This window comes from Schizosaccharomyces japonicus, assembly GCF_000149845.2.
Source record: "Schizosaccharomyces japonicus yFS275 unplaced genomic scaffold supercont5.1, whole genome shotgun sequence".
NCBI lineage: Eukaryota > Fungi > Ascomycota > Schizosaccharomycetes > Schizosaccharomycetales > Schizosaccharomycetaceae > Schizosaccharomyces > Schizosaccharomyces japonicus.
Genome location: NW_011627860.1, coordinates 920,456 through 940,590, shown reverse-complemented (window position 1 = coordinate 940,590; position 20,135 = coordinate 920,456). Strand labels below are relative to the sequence as shown.

At 44.0% G+C, this 20,135-nt stretch overlaps 9 protein-coding genes across 9 annotated transcripts; 6 read left to right on the top strand and 3 right to left on the bottom strand.

Moving 5' to 3' along the window:
• Positions 1-33: 33 nt before the first annotated feature.
• SJAG_02540 (CCR4-Not complex subunit Ccr4) lies at positions 34-1,994 on the top strand (the record flags this gene model as incomplete). Its single annotated transcript, XM_002173712.2, has 2 exons — positions 34-619; positions 754-1,994. 2 exons carry the CDS (start codon positions 34-36, stop codon positions 1,992-1,994), a joined length of 1,827 nt encoding a protein of 608 aa, XP_002173748.2.
• Positions 1,995-2,028: 34 nt separating this feature from the next.
• Positions 2,029-5,818, bottom strand: SJAG_02539 (GTPase activating protein Sec23a). The gene is made up of 4 exons (XM_002173711.2): positions 5,710-5,818; positions 5,500-5,671; positions 5,422-5,453; positions 2,029-5,245 (listed from the first exon to the last, which is right to left on the bottom strand). Exons 1-4 carry the CDS (start codon positions 5,738-5,740, stop codon positions 3,192-3,194), a joined length of 2,289 nt encoding a protein of 762 aa, XP_002173747.1. The 5' UTR covers positions 5,741-5,818; the 3' UTR covers positions 2,029-3,191.
• A 362-nt stretch (positions 5,819-6,180) lies between these two features.
• On the top strand, positions 6,181-7,597 carry SJAG_02538 (hypothetical protein; the record flags this gene model as incomplete). Its single annotated transcript, XM_002173710.2, has 4 exons — positions 6,181-6,249; positions 6,299-6,447; positions 6,508-7,358; positions 7,425-7,597. The coding sequence occupies 4 exons, from the start codon at positions 6,181-6,183 to the stop codon at positions 7,595-7,597; spliced, it is 1,242 nt and encodes a 413-aa protein (XP_002173746.2).
• SJAG_02537 (hypothetical protein) lies at positions 7,594-8,976 on the bottom strand (the record flags this gene model as incomplete). Its single annotated transcript, XM_002173709.1, has 1 exon — positions 7,594-8,976. The coding sequence occupies one exon, from the start codon at positions 8,974-8,976 to the stop codon at positions 7,594-7,596; it is 1,383 nt and encodes a 460-aa protein (XP_002173745.1).
• A 610-nt stretch (positions 8,977-9,586) lies between these two features.
• SJAG_02536 (serine/threonine protein phosphatase Sds21) lies at positions 9,587-11,318 on the top strand. The gene is made up of 4 exons (XM_002173708.2): positions 9,587-9,742; positions 9,872-9,996; positions 10,215-10,916; positions 11,067-11,318. Exons 1-4 carry the CDS (start codon positions 9,700-9,702, stop codon positions 11,157-11,159), a joined length of 963 nt encoding a protein of 320 aa, XP_002173744.1. The 5' UTR covers positions 9,587-9,699; the 3' UTR covers positions 11,160-11,318.
• A 329-nt stretch (positions 11,319-11,647) lies between these two features.
• On the top strand, positions 11,648-12,370 carry SJAG_02535 (60S ribosomal protein L12). The gene is made up of 2 exons (XM_002173707.2): positions 11,648-11,692; positions 11,746-12,370. Exons 1-2 carry the CDS (start codon positions 11,681-11,683, stop codon positions 12,229-12,231), a joined length of 498 nt encoding a protein of 165 aa, XP_002173743.1. The 5' UTR covers positions 11,648-11,680; the 3' UTR covers positions 12,232-12,370.
• Positions 12,371-12,504: 134 nt separating this feature from the next.
• Positions 12,505-14,526, top strand: SJAG_02534 (RNA binding protein). Its single transcript, XM_002173706.2, has one exon. It carries the CDS (start codon positions 12,670-12,672, stop codon positions 13,501-13,503), a length of 834 nt encoding a protein of 277 aa, XP_002173742.1. The 5' UTR covers positions 12,505-12,669; the 3' UTR covers positions 13,504-14,526.
• Positions 14,527-14,802: 276 nt separating this feature from the next.
• Positions 14,803-15,889, top strand: SJAG_02533 (membrane transporter). Its single transcript, XM_002173705.2, has one exon. The coding sequence runs from the start codon at positions 14,968-14,970 to the stop codon at positions 15,535-15,537; it is 570 nt and encodes a 189-aa protein (XP_002173741.2). The 5' UTR covers positions 14,803-14,967; the 3' UTR covers positions 15,538-15,889.
• Positions 14,830-19,563, bottom strand: SJAG_02532 (MS ion channel protein 1). The gene has a single exon (XM_002173704.2). The coding sequence runs from the start codon at positions 18,992-18,994 to the stop codon at positions 16,067-16,069; it is 2,928 nt and encodes a 975-aa protein (XP_002173740.1). The 5' UTR covers positions 18,995-19,563; the 3' UTR covers positions 14,830-16,066.
• Positions 19,564-20,135: the final 572 nt, after the last annotated feature.

The following is a 20,135-nucleotide window of genomic DNA, read 5'->3' as shown; positions in this document are numbered from 1 at the left end:
ACTTACTCAAAGCGCATCCAAAAGGGCTATTTTATGTTCAATACTAGGTACAATCAAGGACCGATCTATTCTGGAACGCATCCTAGGATTCTCACACCAGACACTCAGCATGCGACAATCTTACCTGTTCACAATTCTCCCATTGTGGAGTCGTCGAAACTAACGGATCACTGGAAACAACAGATTTCTCTGGCGAACCAATCGAGAGCATTCAGCTCGCCGCACCAAAGAGCACACAATGCAGCAGCATTGTCTCGTGGTGCAGGAATGGGATATGCCGGGTCATACAGTGGTACAGTTACGCCTGCTGGAGGGGTGTCGAACTCAGCTCCGTTCTCAAATGGGTCTCCAGGGCCAAAAATGAACGCGGATGCGAATAAAAATGCTGGTACAGTGTCGGCGCAAAACGACGACGCTAAGAACGCGTCGAATACAAAAACAAAGTCGGAACGTCAGGACTGGTCATGTTTAGACATGGGTGGTGTCGGTCTCCGGAGCCTCAGTGTGGAATTGTTTCGTTTCACATTTCTCACTGAATTATACATTAATCATAACAACCTGACTCGTCTGCCTCCAGAAATTGGAAAACTGCGTAGCTTGGTTGTGCTTGATGCTTCTGGTAACAATCTGCGAAGCATCCAAAAGAGCTTGGTCTGTTGACAGAGCTGCGGGAGGTTCTGCTATTTGATAACCTTATTAGCGCTATACCTTCCGAACTCGGCACGCTGTATCAATTGAAGATACTTGGAGTAGAGGGAAACCCTCTGCAGGACTTTTTCAAAAACCAAATCATGGAAAATGGGACTGCTGGTCTTATCGCTACTCTTCGTGATGGCTGTCCAGTTTCTGCTCCTCCTTCTGAGCGCAAGTGGGAAAAGCTGGATTCAGAAGACACTAATGATGGCGTTAATGACTTGCGTTTCACTGTGATGAGTTACAATGTTCTTTGTGAACGGTATGCCACTCCAGTCATGTACGGTTACACCCCTTCATGGGCACTTGCATGGTCCTACCGCAAAGAGCTCATTATGCAAGAAATTGTTGGCTACTCCGCTGACATTATCTGTCTACAAGAGGTTGATGTGGAGAATTACGACAGCTTCTTCGCTCCGAAAATGAGTCTAAAGGGTTACAAGGGTGTTCACTATCCTAAAAGCAGAGTTCGCACTATGAACGAGGCAGAACGACGGGTTGTGGACGGATGTGCTACGTTCTTTAAAACTTCAAAATTTGTCATGCATGATAAGATTCTTATAGAGTTTAACCAAGCTCCTTCACTACGTCGACAAGACATCAAACTCACACCCGATATGTACAACCGTGTAATGACGAAAGACAATATCAGTATTCTCACTATGCTCGAGTCGAAGGACACGGGCACCAAACTGATCGTTGCTAATTGTCACATTCATTGGGACCCCCAATTTCGGGATGTAAAGCTCATGCAGGTCGCCATGCTGATGGATGAATTGGCCCAAGCCGCTTCAGATTTCCAACGTTCTCCTTCAAAGTTGCCTGACGATCACTTTGACGGCTCAACGCGCAAAAAACCCTCTTACACACATTACTCCAAAATTCCAGTGCTTATCTGTGGTGATTTCAATTCTGTTCCTGGCAGCGGAGTCTTGGATTTCTTGTCATCGGGAATGGTTGAACGTAAGCATGAGGACTTTATGGAGCACGATTATGGTGATTATACGGTAGCAGGTCGGTCACACACTTTCAGTCTTAAATCTGCGTACAGCGCAAACAACGATTTGCCTTTTACGAACTTTACTCCCGGGTTTAGCGGTACTATTGATTACGTCTGGTACACAAATAATTCGCTTGAAGTTACTGGTTTACTTAAAGGTGTTGATCCTGACTACCTTTCTACTGTTGTTGGCTTCCCTAATCCCCACTTCCCTAGTGATCATATTTGCTTGCTGGCCGAGTTTAAAGTGAAGAACGAAAAATCACATCCCTCCTTTGATCTTAGCAATGACAAAAATTAATTCCTAACGTTATGAAAACTACGAACTGGTTGAGGAGGACTGTGCGTAGTATTGTGTTCTAATTTGTCTTAGGGATACGGCATTATTTATAAGGTTTCGTTGGTTGGTACTGGACACAAGAATTAAGAAGACAATTTATTCAAGTTTGATTGGTTTTACAATTACATGTACGATTCCTTGCGAATCGGCCCTCTCAATTATTCGCTCGCTTCTGTCGGCCAATTCAAAACTTGGTCCTTGGAGAGGAGACACATTGAGCAATTCTCGACGAAATTCGTCTGGTACAATAGGGGTGTCATGCTTGCGCAGAATCGTTTGGATTAATGTACCAAGTCTTTGTGTGGGCAACATGGGATCGACGTCGATAAGTAGTTCCGTTTTTGAGGTTCCTGTACTGTTCAGTACGCATCGAATAGTTATCATTCGGTTAGGAATGAGCTCCCTGCAGAAACGGCGGGCATACAGTTGATAACTCAAGCTTCTTGGCATTTGTAGTCTTGACAGAGTCATCTCTCGTGCCAGTGCCTTTGCTGGTTTTCTAATTTGAACGTCGTCTAACTTGCTGCATACTTCAATCTCGTTTAATACTTTGGCGTCAACTACTTGCATTGCAGATATTGAATTTAAATGTCGATAGAGCAGGATAAACTAATGAAAGTGATTATGTCTTCACAATATCTGTATGTTCACTTTGTTCGTAAACATGCTTCTTTTTCATTCAATGTAAACAAATAGTTTTAAGAGATAAACAAACCAAGCTCAGCAACAAGCAATATGCAATCCATAAAGATTTACACCATGTTTTCATTTACTTAAACAAGATCATGTTTTTTTAACTATTAAAAACCCCTAACTGGTCTAAGACGAGGCTAAGACTTACAGATATAAGATTCACAACCAATTCGTCACAGTATTTAAACATGAAAGCCAGACAGCGTGGGTGTGCATATCGTTAATGAAAACCTGGATAAAAGATCGAAACCTGCCGTAGATCGCTGCATGAACCACTGGAAAGTGAGGAAACGGATGAGATAATTGCTAGAGCCTTGACATCAGACAAGAGTAGATGGTTGATTATTACAGAGAAAACGTACTGCAAAGTTCGCAACCACATTGTTTATGTGATTGACATGACGGACATCGTTAATCATCTTCTATTGAGTGAAAGGAAAGGAAGGAAGGATGAGACTATGCATTTTACGAAATGGCAACAGCCAGTTTCTTGAGATGACCCATGAACACTTGAAGTGAAACATCATCAGTGAGAACCACATTAGCAGCAGGAGCAGCGCCGTAGGCGGATGCCGCCGTCATGTGAGTCTCGGAAGGATTAATACGAGAAAGCAGGAAACGGGCCTGACTTCCACCTTGGTCACAAACGATGAAACGAGGAATGGGGAATCTATCAACCAACAGATCTGCAGCCTCCAATCTAGGAGCCTCAAGAAGTTCCTTGAAGTTTGCATACTCTGGTTGGTCTTGGTAACCAGCATTTCTCCATTGGGCAATTGTCTCACCATGGAAAATAAGGATGTGGAAGAAAGTATCCAGCAACAAAATCGCATCAGGTTTAATGGAAACAGCATCCAAAAGAACGGGGACACCATCAGGATTTTCGAAGGAGTATGACTGCAACGTTGGTTGAATCATAATCAAAGAGTTATTAACATCTTCATGATTCAAGATATGACGGTAAAAGGCAGTTTCGTCGGGCGAGTTGTTAAAGACACTCAAAAAGGGGCTTCTGCGAAGATGATACATAAATTGAGGGTAAAGCGTAAATTGCGATGAAAGACGGAAGCTAGCAGGATCATCTTTACGATACTCTGCGAATTTTTGACAGAGTTTAATAAGCATGCGATCGATCCATCTCAGCACATCAGGACCATCATCCACCTCGGCCTTGAAAGTAGCAATACGAGCCATTGCGACGGCGGCAGTTTCTTGATCAAAGGAGTTGGCAATCAAAGGACTACCACCGTCAGCGAATTGGCGGGCAACAGTGGTCACACGCAAACGGAATGTATTGGAGGAATGCTGATAGAGAGTGATGAACTGAATCAAACCACGCGAGTTGGCTTGTGTGGCAGCAGCGGCTTGAGTAGCAACCTCAAAGTAGACAGCGTAAGTAGAACGAGGGGAGATTCCACACATTTTCCACTGGTTGGTGTTACCCAATCCAATTTCTGTTTCGCCAACATTCGAGCTCTTCTTGTTCATGGAGACTGCATGTCCAATTAATCCAGAAATACGCAATTCCTTTGTAGTTAAGACCTCCATACTAGCATTAAAGCCAACGGAAAGTTGTCCGGTGGCATCACGAGTAAAGATACGTTGGAAACTTTGACGGAAAATAGAAGTAGTAAAAGCATCAGACAAGATCATATGTCCACCTGTGGCAGTAGTGGCACTCTTCATCTCCATCAAACCAACTTGATCAAGACAGCCGGCGAAGATGTCAATGGCATGGCCATTGGCACTTGCACGTTTGGAAAGGTGCTCGTAAAAACGACTGGCTTTCTTCAAATGTTTAGCCTGGTCGCGCTCAATGTCATGATGAGAACGAATAGGATCTTTCAAAGCCGTAGAAACGACCATACCGGGGCCGATCGTGGCCGGTCCAGCAGAAAACAGCATAATTCTTCCGCCAGTGTTGGGACATGCGCTTTCCATCAAACCGACTGCAACGCTCATTGCAGCACCAGTGCATCTCTGGGGACGTTTGTCGTTGGCAACAGGCCAAGGATCAGTCTGCAATTGTTCCAAGATGTTGGTAAGCTGGAACTCACATTGCTGAATTGGAAGCAAAAATCTTGAAATGGCAGCAGAACCTTGGAAAGCCATAGGAGGAACGCCAGGACCACTGGCATGTACACCACTAGCAGGGAGACCAAGCATCTCTTGAATATTCTTCGATGTATACTCTTTCGTACCACGGAACACATATGATTTGGCACACTCAGTATATCCCAACTCGTACACACTGACAGCCGTACCGAAGGTAACCAAACCAACCAAACACTCAGGGGGAAGAAGACTGAGACTAACAATCAAGGAGTCCTTCAATGCCTTGAGATTATCGGCGTCTTGGCAAAGATCGACGACAAAGAGAAAGACAGGGTACAGCTGAGGAGGACGAGGGAGTGTGTACTCAATTGTCGTGTATTGAGGCATGAGCTCCAAGGGCAAGCTAGTGTTTGAAATGTCTTTGTATTGAGGAGGAAGCATATTACGCTGCAAACAAAAGGGACCTATGGGAGTTAGTATGCACGAATAATAACGAAACGGCCTTTGATATGCATAATTAAAAGCGCCGAATGAAAGATGATCTTGAGACATGATATGGGTCCTAATAGAAACAATTCATAATCCACGGACAATGCTCTTTGTCATCAAGATCAACTCTAAAAGGATCAGGGAAACTTACAAATCCAAAACTTGGCTCTAATGTCAATATGACTAATCGTGTCAGTCCAAAGTTCATAAAGTATCAAACGGCCCATACCAATAGGGGTTTAGAATTGCTCTGCAAGGCGCTTTACACGCTACAGGATCATAGAGAACTGGAGGAAGATCAGGACGCTCGTTCAAAGGCTTGTACATAGCAGCAATGGGAACGACTGCCCTGGAGCTTTCTATCCTGGTAGAAGGAAAGACGTTCCACGTAAAACGAATTCCTAGAACGTTAGACGACGTCCAAAACAAAAAACTATACCATCTCTTTCCTCTATCTCCTCAAAATTCATGTTTTTTCGAGACAAACACTCAAGTGAACGTGTTGGTGGAGAGTTGGTTGATGGTATGGGGCAGTACCGAGTATGACGAGTAGTTCATCCTAAGGGAATGCAGTCTAAGACGATCGTATCCTGTTTAATTTTTGTAATCAGCTACTATTAAGTCTTACTACTCAGTTTAAGACTGTTGAAAGTTCACGTGAACTTTGTTTTTACATTAGCAAAGTCATTAGTACTTACACTTGTAACAAATCGTGTACAAATTAGAAACATTACTTCAACAACTCTCTTCATTGTTTACTGTTCCGGTTGACTTGCTTTCATAAAACATTATTTAATTTTGGCTCAAAACAAATTGAGTTTTTCTTAAGTCAATTAAAGTCCATTAGCTTGAATTGCTTGTTTTCTGTACCTACAACTGACTTTACATCACCGTTCTCTTAACACGATCAATGCCATCGTCTCCCGTCAAAACAATTGAGCTTGTTGCAGAATGGCTCTCTAGTCAGGGTTATAACGATGTTCGTCACTAATGTAGCTCTAGCATTGGCTCTACTAACTCAAACACAGACTTTAAAAGAACTGACGAACGAATCGGGCTTCCCTTTTGAACCCAAAAACGAGATAAACCATCAGGACAAAATATCGTTGGAGAAACTTGTTCATGAGCACAATATGCGTGAGCTTGCAGTCAGCATGCAGAAACTCAACAACGAAATGTATGGTCTTGAATTATTTATTTTCACATATCTTCCATGTTTATTAACATGACATAACAGAACTTCATTTGATGAGTGGAGCAAAGTTGAGCCAGAAATGCAGTTGCTTATTCAATTGCCTGACTCAGAAAAAGTCACTGCTCTGCGATATGCAGGAAAGGCTCACGCTTTTAAGAACCCTGTTCTTCTTATAGCTACCCAGGAACGGAACATCCGAGTATTTGATGTAGTTCATGGGCTCATATTGCATTGCTTTCAGAAATTGCCTTCCATCGTACTAAACATCTGTCCCGTTGATGAAGATACTTTTGTCACAACGAACATGGATGGTAAAGTTTATGTCTTCCATTACTCAACAGATGAGTATGAAGTGCTGGAAAAGAAACACCTGCGATTTGCAACAAACGTGCGCGTGTGGAAGAACAAGTTCTTAGTAACTACTGGTTTCGATGGAAACGTTTTCCTCTACCAAAAACTCACAGAGGATAACGATACGAGGCTCACACAACAGCCGTTTCAATTTGTGAAATCAATTTCCTTACCCAACCGTATAGATTGTATTGAATTTCTCGAGCAGCGAGACAGCGAACTTCCGTTTCTACTGGTGAACACGCACGATTCCCCGTTTGTTGAAACGTATTCTGTGCCCGAACTCGTTTGCGTACGTCAGACAAACCTCAATATAAATGAGGATTTGTATGTTTCGTTCAACATTATGGATGCCCATATATGCCCCACGAAGCCACAAATCCTTGGATTGGTTACGGACAACGAACCGTATGGCCGTTTTCTCGCTGTCTCCAATGAGACGTACAAGACTATAGCGGACCACTGGACGAATTCTCCGCAAACCAAGTTTTCCCAGCCAAGGTTTGTTTGGAGAAGCGATGCTACAGGCGTTTGGATGAATGGTAAGTTACACGTACAGCTCTCGAAAACACACTTTTGCAAATCTAGCTAACATCTAAAACTCCCAGGTGACGATACTGTTATTCGTGGGGTGGAAAGCAAATCCGGAAGAGAAATGTGTGTCATTGAAGGACACACAGCACCAGTTCGCTGTTTGGAAACCGTGATAATAAAAGGGAGAGAGCACCTGATTTCCGGAGCCCAAGACAGCACCGTTCGTATATGGAGGCTTACTGCTTAAACATAACCAACTTGTCGAGCATCATAGGCAGGCTTCATACTAATTAGCACACCAACAAGTGCAAGACAGAACGGAAGCAAAAAGAACGCAGTTGGAACGGTAGTGCTTGTAATTAGATATACGGATGCAAACACCATGTATGAAGAAAAGATTCCCAATCCCTCAAGCCATGCCATCGCACGCAACATCCGTACACTTTGAGCTTCAGAAAAGTAGTGCACGATTAAAAGATTCACAACGGTTGGTCCGATAGCGAGTGCAAGTCCAAGAGAAAAGACGCCTGAGAATAAGGTGCCCCAGTGATTCCAAGCCAAGCCGACGCTACCGAGCATTTGTACGGCAAAACAGAACGTCGTAGTTCGTAAGAGTACTTCTGAGGACGCATTCCTGAGATACATTGTTGTATACAATGCGCCAGTGAGTGCGCCCAACGATTGAACGCCGTTAATGAATCCGGCTTTTACGAGAGAGAAAGACAGAACATCAAGCTCGTACTGCACGAATTGTTCAGAGAAAGAGGTAAACAACACGAAGAAAAAGAACTCTGCGAGAATTAAGATTTGGGTGACAGGAAGTCGGGTTGATCTCGTATTTTCGCCCAGACTTTCATCAGACTCAAGAGTAACAAGTACGTGATGTTCAGCCGCTGGCTGTGTCACAGCGTTATCACCATTTCCCTGTTCTTCTTCTTCTTCTTCTTCTTCCTCTTTTGAGGTCAATAATGCGCCTTCGGCCATTAGTTCTCGTGTGCATTCGTTGAACTTTTTACGAATGTATAGCAAAAAGCCACCGTCGAAGAGATGGAGTGACCATGTCAACATGTACAGTGCATGCAAATTCCAACGCATCAGTATGCCCGAACCGATGAACGAGCCGGCAAACGTTGACACAAAAGGAGAAAAGCTCATCATGATGGTGAACCCGCTGCCCAGGTGAAACTGCACAGCAGTGTTTCTCCAAGCTGTATTCAATGAGGGGCCCATACCCAGACTGCCCAACGTAATAGCAATACCAAAGATGTATACATATGCCAAATACTTGGCCAGCTGAGTCTGTTTCAGCGCAAACAACGATATGCCAAAGAACAATTGGAAGCCAATCCATGTGGAAAACAGCGTAAAAATGTTTCCGAAGCGTTTCATTGCACGGCTATGAAAGGGAACCGAACATACAGACAGCAAATACTGAAGAATGCATGATTGGGCACAAACCACTGCAACACGACGACCGACCTCGCTCCTAGGAACATCGTGATACTCAGCCAGCAGATACTGAATGAGTTGAATACATGAAACACTCACAAAAGCTTGACAGCAATTTTGTATAGTGAACCAAGTTACAATTGCCAGCCCAAGCCTATGGGTACTATTCGACGACATTGTGCCCAATGTAGAAGGGTCTTCTCTGTGCCCATCCAGTTATTATAACCAATGCTTACGGGGTCAATTGCAGTTTCTACAAGGAATGGAGAATTGCGAACCTCCACGAGACCATGAACAGCCGGAACGGTGTCCCCGGCGAAGATAATTTGCCCCAAGACGTTGACGTTTGCGTAAACTGACACTGTTCAAAAACACAGGGTCTGTCGTGGTGTTGAAAAGCCTCAATGGCTGTCGATTCTATAAATTTGTTTAGACAGAAGCTACAAAAACCGGAAAAAAAAAATAAACACACAGACAAACAAAGAACGGCGCCCAGGAGGTGCTCGAAAAAGTATTAAGCAATGATCAATGGGCTTTCAGCAACGTCTTTCCCTGTTACCGGCAGCCACTACGAGTGCAGCTTTGGTCCTTCTCCTAAGCGAACCCTTCATAGGCACACTCAAGGCTCCCTACGCGAACAAACGCGCGCATCCCGGTTTCTCCCCGCAGGGAACACCAAGGATCCCTGGCCCCGCATCGGCCCCGCTCCCATGATTCCATGCTCACGTCATCCGCCTCGAAAAAAATGCCCCACACTGCACCCCACTCGCCCCACATATCCCACCTCCGACGGCTGAAGCGTCCGACCCTTCCCGGGGCCGCGAAAGCTCGCAGAGACAGCAACCCCAGCTGTCTTCTTCCAAACGTCCAAAACAAGCCGGTACTTGGCCTATTGCCGCTATGGAGCCTGATGTGGATACCATCATAGAAAAGTTACTAAAAGGTACTGCGAAATTGCTGCGTTATTCCTAAGTTATTTGTGGACGCGTCACCATTTATCGCGTTTTTACAGACGAACTTTAGCCATACTGCACGAGAGAGTGAAAGACTACGGGCTAACATACACTCCCAGTTCGTAATAACAAACCCGGAAAACAAGTTCAGCTGGCTGACTCTGAAATCCGTTTTTTGTGTTCAAAAGCCCGAGAAATTTTCTTAGAACAACCGATTCTGCTGGAATTGGAGGCTCCATTAAAGGTATGTGGGAAGGCGTCGGGCTAACTGTGAACAAGAGTGCTTCGCAAATGTCCTGGCGTCTTTTGGACATCTTCTTTCGTCTGTGAAGGGAGTTCTCTCAAATCCAAAACGGAGAGGACCCTCCTAGCCACGGACAATTCATCTGGGCTGATCTTTTCTCTTGACGACATTCCTGTCCTCTCCCCCCTGGTTTCCTGTGTCCCTCTAACAAGTACTAGATTTGCGGCGATATTCATGGCCAATACCATGACCTTCTAAGACTCTTTGAGTACGGTGGTTTTCCTCCTGACGCAAACTACTTGTTCCTGGGCGATTATGTAGATCGCGGTAAACAAAGTCTGGAAACAATTTGTCTGCTATTTGCATACAAAATTAAATTCCCCGAAAACTTCTTCCTTCTCCGTGGAAACCACGAGTCTGCAGCCATCAACAGAATCTACGGATTCTATGACGAGTGCAAGCGTCGGTATAGTATTAAGCTGTGGAAGCAGTTTACCGACTGCTTTAACTGCTTGCCCATTGTCGCTGTGATAGACGAGAAGATTATTTGCATGCATGGTGGTCTCTCACCCGACTTGCGGTCCTTCGACCAAATCCAGCAAATCATCCGACCCACAGACGTGCCAGACAGCGGTCTGATGTGTGATTTGCTTTGGTCGGACCCTGAGGAAGGCGTTACTGGCTGGGGAGAAAATGACCGTGGTATTTCGTACGTCTTTGGAGCAGACGTGGTGTCGCGATTTTTGCAAAAACATGATATGGACTTGGTGTGTCGAGCCCATCAAGTTGTAGAGGATGGCTACGAATTCTTCTGCAAGCGTCATCTCGTCACTATCTTTAGTGCACCCAATTATTGCGGTGAATTTGACAATGTGGGCGCCATGATGAGCGTCAACGACAATCTGCTTTGCAGTTTTCAGGTACGAAAAAACGGAGCGGAGAAGGGATTCTGTGGCGATGAATGTCCATCGGTTGTTCTTCGACATGCATCCAGGCTCATTCACTTCGCTTCCCGTAATCCAATTCGATCCACTCTCCTCTTGCTCCTTTTGCTAACTTTACGTCTGCAGATTTTGAAACCCGCTGAAAAGCGTCAGCGCAACAGTCAGGTACTAGCCCACGAAGCTGCCCGCACAGCAAACAACAAGAAGCCCAAGAAATAGTGAATTACTTTTGGCTTCAAGCTTCCCGAAAGAACTCATCCCCCCATATAAACCAAACCTACGACCCCTCCCTCTCCTAAAACGTACTTGTCTATTAGATGTATCTTTTCCAAATATAATTGTCTGTAGTTAATACCGGGAAGACAGTCGTGTCTGTGATGCGTGCAATCGCTGTAATCGCTATGCATGTAATTGCATAAAACCATACCCTATAACTGTAATAGGCGATTACTATCCAAGCACAATGAACTCGTTAACCTGCGAACCGTCTCGTTATTTATTATAGTGTGTTGTTCCAGATTGGTTCGTACGACGCAAAATTGGCCTGCATTGCGCAGCTTTTTGCTAGTACTCACTAACTCTCTCTGCTCCGCCTTTTCCCTCGCTGCTCATCGCTGCTGCTCGTTGCCGCTCACTTTTTTTTTTCGCTCCTCAGCAAAACAGTCACAAGGATAGAAACAGTCACGGACAACCAAAACTCACCACCAACCCTACCAACTCTTTGTACCACACAGAGCAAGATGCCTCCTAAGGTAGGTTTGAGAAACGTCGGTATTTTGCTTAGATTCTAACGTCTTTTGTCTAGTTCGATCCCAATGAAGTGAAGATTCTCCTTATGAGAGCCGTTGGTGGCGAAGTTGCCGGTGGTTCTACCCTTGCTCCCAAAATCGGTCCCTTGGGTCTGTCTCCCAAGAAGGTCGGTGAGGACATTGCCAAGGCCACCAAGGACTGGAAGGGTCTCCGTGTCACCGTCAAGTTGACCATCCAGAACCGTCAAGCCACCGTTTCTGTGGTTCCTGCTGCTTCTTCCTTGGTCATCAAGGCTCTTAAGGAGCCTGCCCGTGACCGTAAGAAGGACAAGAACATCATTCACTCTGGCAACCTCTCCCTCGATGAGGTCATTGAGATCGCTCGTACTATGCGTTTCAAGTCTCTTGCCAAGGAGCTCTCCGGTACCGTCAAGGAGATTTTGGGCACTTGCTTCTCTGTCGGCTGCACCGTCGACGGCAAGAACCCCCACGACTTGCAAAAGGAGATCGACGCCGGTGAAGTTGAGATCCCCCAGGAGTAAAAAAGTCAAGCGTGTTGTTAAGAAATATTAATATTCGCCGTTGGTACAATATGCAGGTTGGGTACAGCGTGCTTCTGGACTTGTTTAGCTGTAGGTGAGAGTCGTTGTAAATATACTATATGCTGTGTTTCACGTGTTGTTAGTGTTTTGGCGTTTTGGAACCGAGTTCTGTATTTGTTTACCACGCGTCGCGTTTTTCATTTCACATTGAGTTGAGGAGGATCTGCAAATTGTTCTGTTGTTGATCATTTCCCCATGAAGATCATTCAAACCTTAATGCTCGGAACGATCTCCTACAACAATGCCAAACACCTTCACGTACAACGTGCCTCGAGCCAACCACCTTACTCACGACCAAAAAAAGCACAGTTTGCTGAAAACTATCAATCTCTACGCGCAGTCACTTAGTACATCTTCTGCAATTGAATAATCTTAAGCATGACGGACTATAAAGCCCATAAGGTTACTGAATTACGGGACATGTTATCGAAACGCGGTCTTTCGACCTCTGGTAACAAAGCCGAGCTCATTGAGCGGTTGAAGAAGGCAGACACCGATGCAGGGAATCCTGCTGCAAAGCCCACGGTGTCTACAACTGCGTCTGATTTGGGTGATCTTGCTCCTCCCGAGGATGACATCGATTGGGGAGATAATGACGCCGATGATGCACTTGGAACAGAACCGATGGCCGCAAAGGATGCTACAACGGATGCTACCGAAGTTTCAAACTCTGTTACTGAAAGTTTAGAGTTTCAGGCACCCGAAACAGCGTCCAACGGAGGTTTGACGAAGGAGCAGGTTTCAAAAAGTAGCAGCATACCCTCCGTAGCTGAAACCGAGTCCAAAGAAAATGCTACAGCAGCAACTACTGCTGCCACTGCAGACGCACAAAAAAGTATCTCACAAATGTCGGAAGCTGAACGTAGATTAGCTCGTGCTAAGCGTTTTGGCGTTTCCCTCGGTGATGAGAAGGTAAAGCGCTCTCTTAGAGAGGCACGTTTCGGTGGAAACGGAAATAAACAAAAGAACAACGGTGCAAGATTTCCTAAAAATAATGGACGGGACAACAAAAATCGGTCACAAAAACAACAAAACAGAAACGACAAAAATGACAAGGCAGCCGCCAATAAAAAACGTAAGCCTAGCATTCTTGACGATCCTGTTGAGCTGGAAAAGGCAAAGAGACGTGCTGAACGGTTTGGTTTGAACAAGGCGAAAGCCACTGAAGGACAAACCACTACTACCACTACGACCGATACTACGTCTCTTTGATGTGTTTTCTTGCTCTTGTTTTCTTAGTGCTTTATCGTTACTGCTACATCTAAGTGAGGGGGCGTCTCCGCAGACAACTTGTATGACAACGTATGTCTTGTTGAATTCCTCATGAAAAACCGTATGCTCGTGTGCACTCCCGGCCACCCATACCCTACATGCTTGTACTTTTGCAATCGATTGGAACTCTCAAGTGCTTTTCTCAGGTATTACAATTGCTACACTACTGTCTTTGGATCCGCTTCGCTGAAAACGTGCTCTGTTGTTCATATTCGAGTGCTAATGTATATCATGCTGCAAATAAAATCATCTCTCCGATTTCTTACTAAATTTTACTTAAACTGATGCGAGGAAAAGAATTCTGTGTTATCTCATTCCTTCTCCTAACCGGCTTTTCCGTATGGCTATCACGCCTTGTTTAAATGTTCATGATGGGTTCCTTTGTTTTTTCTTTAACGTGATCAAATCAACCGTTTGCTTTTTTGTTTTATTTTCTAGTTTGGGATTCATTTCTGTTATCCTTTATTTTCATTCCCTTATCATCGTTGTTTACGAGATTACTCTATGATTTGCTTTCTCCGTTGTACACTACGATCGGTTTTCGTGGTATGTAATTTATGTTTATTCTTTCGAAGTTATGTTCCCATGTTTATGCATGATCAAATGACTCGGTTAGTTCATTTGGTTATGATTAGGTGTCGTTAAACGAACATCCGCAATCTCCTTAATTATTTGATGGTCGTGCGTCTTAATCTTTACATTTGAGCGGATAATAGCTCAAAATGCGTTACTTTTCCTCTTCGGCTTGGCGTCAGATTTTTACAATTTCCGTAGTTATGCATCACTGTGATGCTCACTACCGAATTATAAAAGCTCTCTTCTCGCTGCTAGGTATGCAACCATATCATAATACTAAACGTTTGTCTTTTTTTTAAACTGGGGCGGACAACATTTATCGTTCATTGATAAACGTTTCACAAGTCCTGCATTAACCCTCATCCTGCCCTACGTTCCAGAATGTCAGATACAGCAGATACACCGGTGAGCGGTTCTGTTCGCATGAACCCTCCTGTTGCTGATATCAATATTGACAGCAAAGGCGCCGATGTGTACTGGACCTTCTTTTCCATTATGGGCTTTTGTTTCCTGGCTTTCTTTTTGGTATCCCTCTTTTCGTCTCCCTCAAAGCGACCATTTTTTCTCTCTTTCCTTGTCGCTCTCACCATTTCCTCTTTTACATACTTTACCATGGCCTCGGATTTGGGCTCCACCCCAGTCACTGCAGAATATGATACTTATGCTTACGGCACACGTCAAGTTTTTTATGTGCGTTACATTCAATGGTTTCTCGTATCTCCAATCGAGTTGATTTCACTCCTTAGTATCGCTCGAGTTCCTCTCAGTCTTTTGATTACTTCAGTATTCTCCGTTTGGGTGTTCGTGATTGGACTTCTTTCTGGTTCTATGGTGCCGTCTTCGTATAAATGGGGTTACTATATCTTTTCTGTGCTTGCATACTTCCATCTGCTTTGGAAGCTTTACTTGGGTTGCCGCTTGTATGCTTCGAAATTGAAGCAACCTACTCGCCGTTATTTCCGCTGGTTGTGCGTGTACATTTCATTCATTAAGCTTCTAATTCTTGTGAATTGGGCTTTTTGTGAGGGCGGTAATATGAACCCTCCTGTTGGTGAAGCTGCAGTGTATGGAATTTTGGATGTGTTGGGTCTTCCTGCTTTCGGAATTTTATTCATGTGGATGCTCGAGGGCCTTAATGCGCAAAATCTGTCTCACCAACAGTATCTCTCGACGATTTTATTTAACCAACCTTGTTGTGGTACGCACTCTTACTCCTCGAATCCTCGCGATAGCAATTCTGAGAAGAGCAATAAGTTCATTAGTTCGGCTGCTTCTGCAACTACGGGGAAGAACACAGAAACGTATTCATCTCTCTCCGTAGGACCCGTTGTACCCCCTTTTACGAACGAAGCGAATGACACTTCCGAATTTTTAGGACAGAGAACTAGTGAAATTTAAATTGCTTATCCTTTATTTTAGGAGTCCTGAAGCAACTATATGGACTATTCATTTCCGTTAACACGGCCATAGGAAGTATTATTGGCATTCTCCTATTACGACATGCATACTGGAGTTCATCCAAGTACGATGAATTTAACAACTGGCAGTATGAAAGCAACTAACAACAATCTGCGTCCATTCTTCTCTGCTAGAGTTTATAGACGGTGCTGTTTGTAGCAGCTGAACTTGACGTCGCGTTGACTCTGGGTCGAAATACTATATTAAATGAACCCAACCCCCTGCAGGTCCAGCTTTATAGAACGTGCTTTCAAATTAAATTGTACCAATACAATGAATGAATGTAGCAGCGTAAAAGGTTCAGATTCATAACGAATAATGCAAAGTTCGCATGTATATGATATTATGTTTGTGTTTACATGATAATGTACAAAAACGGTACGTAAAGGAAAGCGGTATAAGGACAAAGTTAGGCAGGCTTAGTGCACATATTGTGTTCAGAAAGACCGGACATTCAGTGCAAACTCATCTACCGCGCAGTATGGATATCCTCAAAGTCGACACCGCTAGAACGGCGTACGTCTTCCACAGTTACTGTGCGAAGAGGAGCGGAGGGTCCGACGGCAGGGACAGCGCTGCCATCAACTGAGTCTCGCTTGAAAGAAAAGTTCGAACGTCTACGAGAGCTCGAACGACTGTGATGAGAACGAGAATCACGGTGGACATAGGGAGTGTTATCAGAAGAAGAGTCTTCGTCATCCGTGAGAGGCTCGCTTTGAGCAGCGCGTCTGGCCCTAATTTCTTGTTTCATCGCCTCAGTTCCCGCACTTCCAATCACAGCATCGGGTAATTTAGCACGGTAAGTCAACGGCTCTTCTTCAATGTCTTCAAGGTCCCCTACATCATGCATAACATGCTTGGTACCAAGGGAGAAATCGACATGCTTATGAGCTGCAAAACTGGAAGAATCAAAAGGTGTAATATTTTCGTTGGAGGATGTAGTGTTCGCAGACGGTTGTCGCAAAATTCCATGCTTTTGAGCTGCACCTGGAGCATCACTTGGCGGGATCTCCTCAGTAGGGAATGGATTGTTGCTCGCATCATGGTTGAAGTATTGCACATACATAGGAGAGGTCTTAGACTTACCAGGTGCATTGTAAACGGGCGATTCAATACCACACTCTTGCATATAAGTCATCAAAGCACACATAAACATGTTCCGACGACGCATACGCATGATTTCGTCTTGAAAACTATACTTGTGAAAGAACACAATACTCAGTTGTACAGAAAACAAGTCAGGAAGATCCACAAGCTCGGTCAACAAAGTCGGTTTAAAGTCGCGTTTCTCACGAATCAAAAAATCAGACAACTTGGAGCGAAGCATCTCAATCTGCTCCAAGGTAGTACCAAACTTTAATGTGACAGTAACAGGGTCAGCAACACTACCACTTCTTCTCATGTTAAGAATCCAAAGTGTATTCAGCAAACTGTTTGGTGCTTGGATGATTTTTCCGGTCAACAATCGGAATTCTGTCGACATAATGGAAATTTCCTTAACAAGTGCAGACGTTACAGTGCCATTGATGAGAACATCAACACGGTCACCAACATCATAAGGATGCTTAACGAACACAAAAATGATGGAAGCAATAACTTCTTGGGCAGAGCCGGAGAAAAGCCAAGACAAACCCAGAATAGTCGTTCCTGCAGAAGTCAAAACACCACTGAAGTTTCTTGCAATAAGATAGAGGAAAATAAGGACGATGATAATGGTAACTATAAACATGCAGATTTTATCGAGCTTGCTAATAGAATCGTTCAGGTCACGAAGAGATGCAGCAATACTCTTGCGTTCCTTTCCAATTTCAACACATGCAAGCTCAATTTCCTCACATGTAATGTCGCCATTTCCATCACGATCAAAAATGTTGTAGCAGGCATCCAAGGTCTCAGTATCCACTTCACCTTCTTCGTTCGTATACACAGGGATAAAGTCGTCCACAACAATATCCTGGTGACCCTCGGAAACCAAAGCGTTGAACATACAACGAGCCAATGACTGACATCCTCTGGTACTGCGTAACAGGTGAAGTACAACACTTTTAGGGGATCCAGAATGATCCTTTTTTTGGTTCGTAAGTTCGCCAGCAACTCGACTCATCAAGTCCTGAGCAAAGTTAAGGGCATTTCTTGCATTCGTGGTAGTTTTGTTCAAAGCCTTTTGGGCAAGCTTCGCGGCCGAATGCCCTTTCTTTCCCTCTTGAGCTTTTGAGGCAAACGTGAACACGTTTTCCTGAGCTTTACTGATAGCTGCACTGAAATCAAACGAATAATTTCTAGCATACTCGTAAAGGTGTGCCAATTCGTTGATGGCAAACTTGTTAAACACAATACGCGTTTCGTATTGACGTTTGTGAAATGACATTGCGACAAGCTGCATAATAAACTTTTCAACAAAGTTCAAGATTGAAGCAATGAAAATGGTAATCAGAATGTTGTCAGCAGTGTTTTCCCAACTGAGTTTGGTAGAATTCCCGGACACATGGTGCTTTGTCATAATGGGCAAGAAACTAACAAATACCGCCAACATCCAAAAAACTAGAGTAAATGGAAATTCAAGCGCAATTGCCATACTTTTCCACTTATTCACATTGTTACTGACGAATGAAGTAATCATCACAACAATATGGGGAATAAATTTTGCAGCAAAACGAGCGGCCCAAAGAGTCAACCAAATAATTTCCCACCAGATACCCATCCACATGAGATGAACGCCGCCAATGCTAGGAGGACGTTCCTTACCGTTGCTCTCGTCATTAGGAGCAAGTCTGACCCAACGGCCGATGAAAATCGGAATCAACAGCAATAAACCAAGGGGAACCACATAAATCATACCACGCACGAGAAAACTTTTCTTTTGTAAATTGCTGAACAGCATGCCTAGGGCAGTGACTGGATGCTCGGGTGGTTTAATGGACGACTCGGTACCGAAGGTAACGATACCAAAGTTGTCAAGACTATGCTCCATTTCCTTGCTTGCCTCCATAGAATCCTGATCGCCCGCCCCATCATTAGGCCTGGATTTCGTAGAGACGCTTTTACGAAGGCTCGCAGGAATGGAATGTTTGCTTGAAATACTGTGTCTCTTACCGTTCGCTTGACGCATAGAAGTCATTTTGCGTCGCAAAGACTTGTTCGTTTTTGACATAACAGCCAGTTCTGCCTCAATTAGAGGCCGCTGGTCTTCAGACATCATCTGTCGGGCCGAATCCGTAGAAGGGCGACCATTTAACTTGCCGCCCTTCACCTCAACAGAGGTAGTATTTTTACCGATCGTGTCAGAATCATCACCAAAGAAAGTATCTTGCATAGAAGTGGTGATGCTGTTCTCGGTGGAAGAGGTTGAGCCCTCATGCTTGTGTTTGGGATTTTGTCGATTAGCGTTTTCAGACATTTTGATGAATTGTCAACAACAGTAGACTGAATGAAACGAGAGAAGTTGACAGAGATAGTGTGTTTAAACGAGATAACAAATATAAAAGGGAATAACCGATTAGAAAAGTCGCGAAAAAAAGTAATAAAAGATAGTAAGTGTGTGAGTGTGTCTAAGTCAAGAGACAATAAAGAATAGGCCTGTATTGGGTAATTGGAATCAAGTAGGAAAAGGATCACAACCAGAATCCAAACCAAGAAGAGAGGAATACGTAATAAAAGTTTTGAGTTTGTAGTTTATAATAGGAATAGACAGCAGTTGTAGGTTGTCAGAAAAGAGAGAATATACACAGATAGATAGAAAATTAGAGTGGAATAAATAAAGAATGCACAAAGAAGAGTTTCGTGGCTGGAACTAGTAATTTAAGTACAATTCCACATCGAAAATGACCCAGAAACTCAATTGCTCCCTAACGAAGAAATGAAGCAAAAAAACAATAACGAAAATCAAAGTCTTTGACTCAAAACAGAAGATTTGGCTTGAGAAAACGAGAAACAGTAAGTATGCTCCGAATGGCACCTGGTTGGCTTTGGAAGACTGGTAGGGCAGGGAATCCTTTCTCTTATATGCTATTGAGCACACCACGTCATAGGCACCCCGTGAAGTGATTAGGCTTTGCGGCTCACCCAATGATATTTAAACGGCGCACCTTTTATGACGTATGCAACAGGCCGACAAATAATAAGAAGAACAAAAGTTTAAGCGGAACTTCACGTAGGAAAAGTAATATTTCTATCGCAATTGTTAGATGAAATCAAGCGCCGTTGAATTTTCTATCGTAGTTTCTATAGCGAAAGCTAGGAGCGCCTAATTTCCCATTACTGTCGGCACTTGTCGCGTTGGATCGCTCGTAAGCGAGGGACAAAAGCGAACGCCCCACCGGAGCTGCGCAGCTATGAAGCAAATTACATGAACAGAGGCTGAGTTGTTGATACTGCTCACGCGTAAAATTCACATTCTGTAAATGATCATTCTTGTTTTGAGCCTCTTTCTGTTGCGTTTTCTAATTTTTGACGCGTCGTCTTTGCTGCGTCCACCGCGTCATTACACGTCATGAATTACTCTACATTGGTGTTCAACTCCTCCACCGGAACACGGAGAA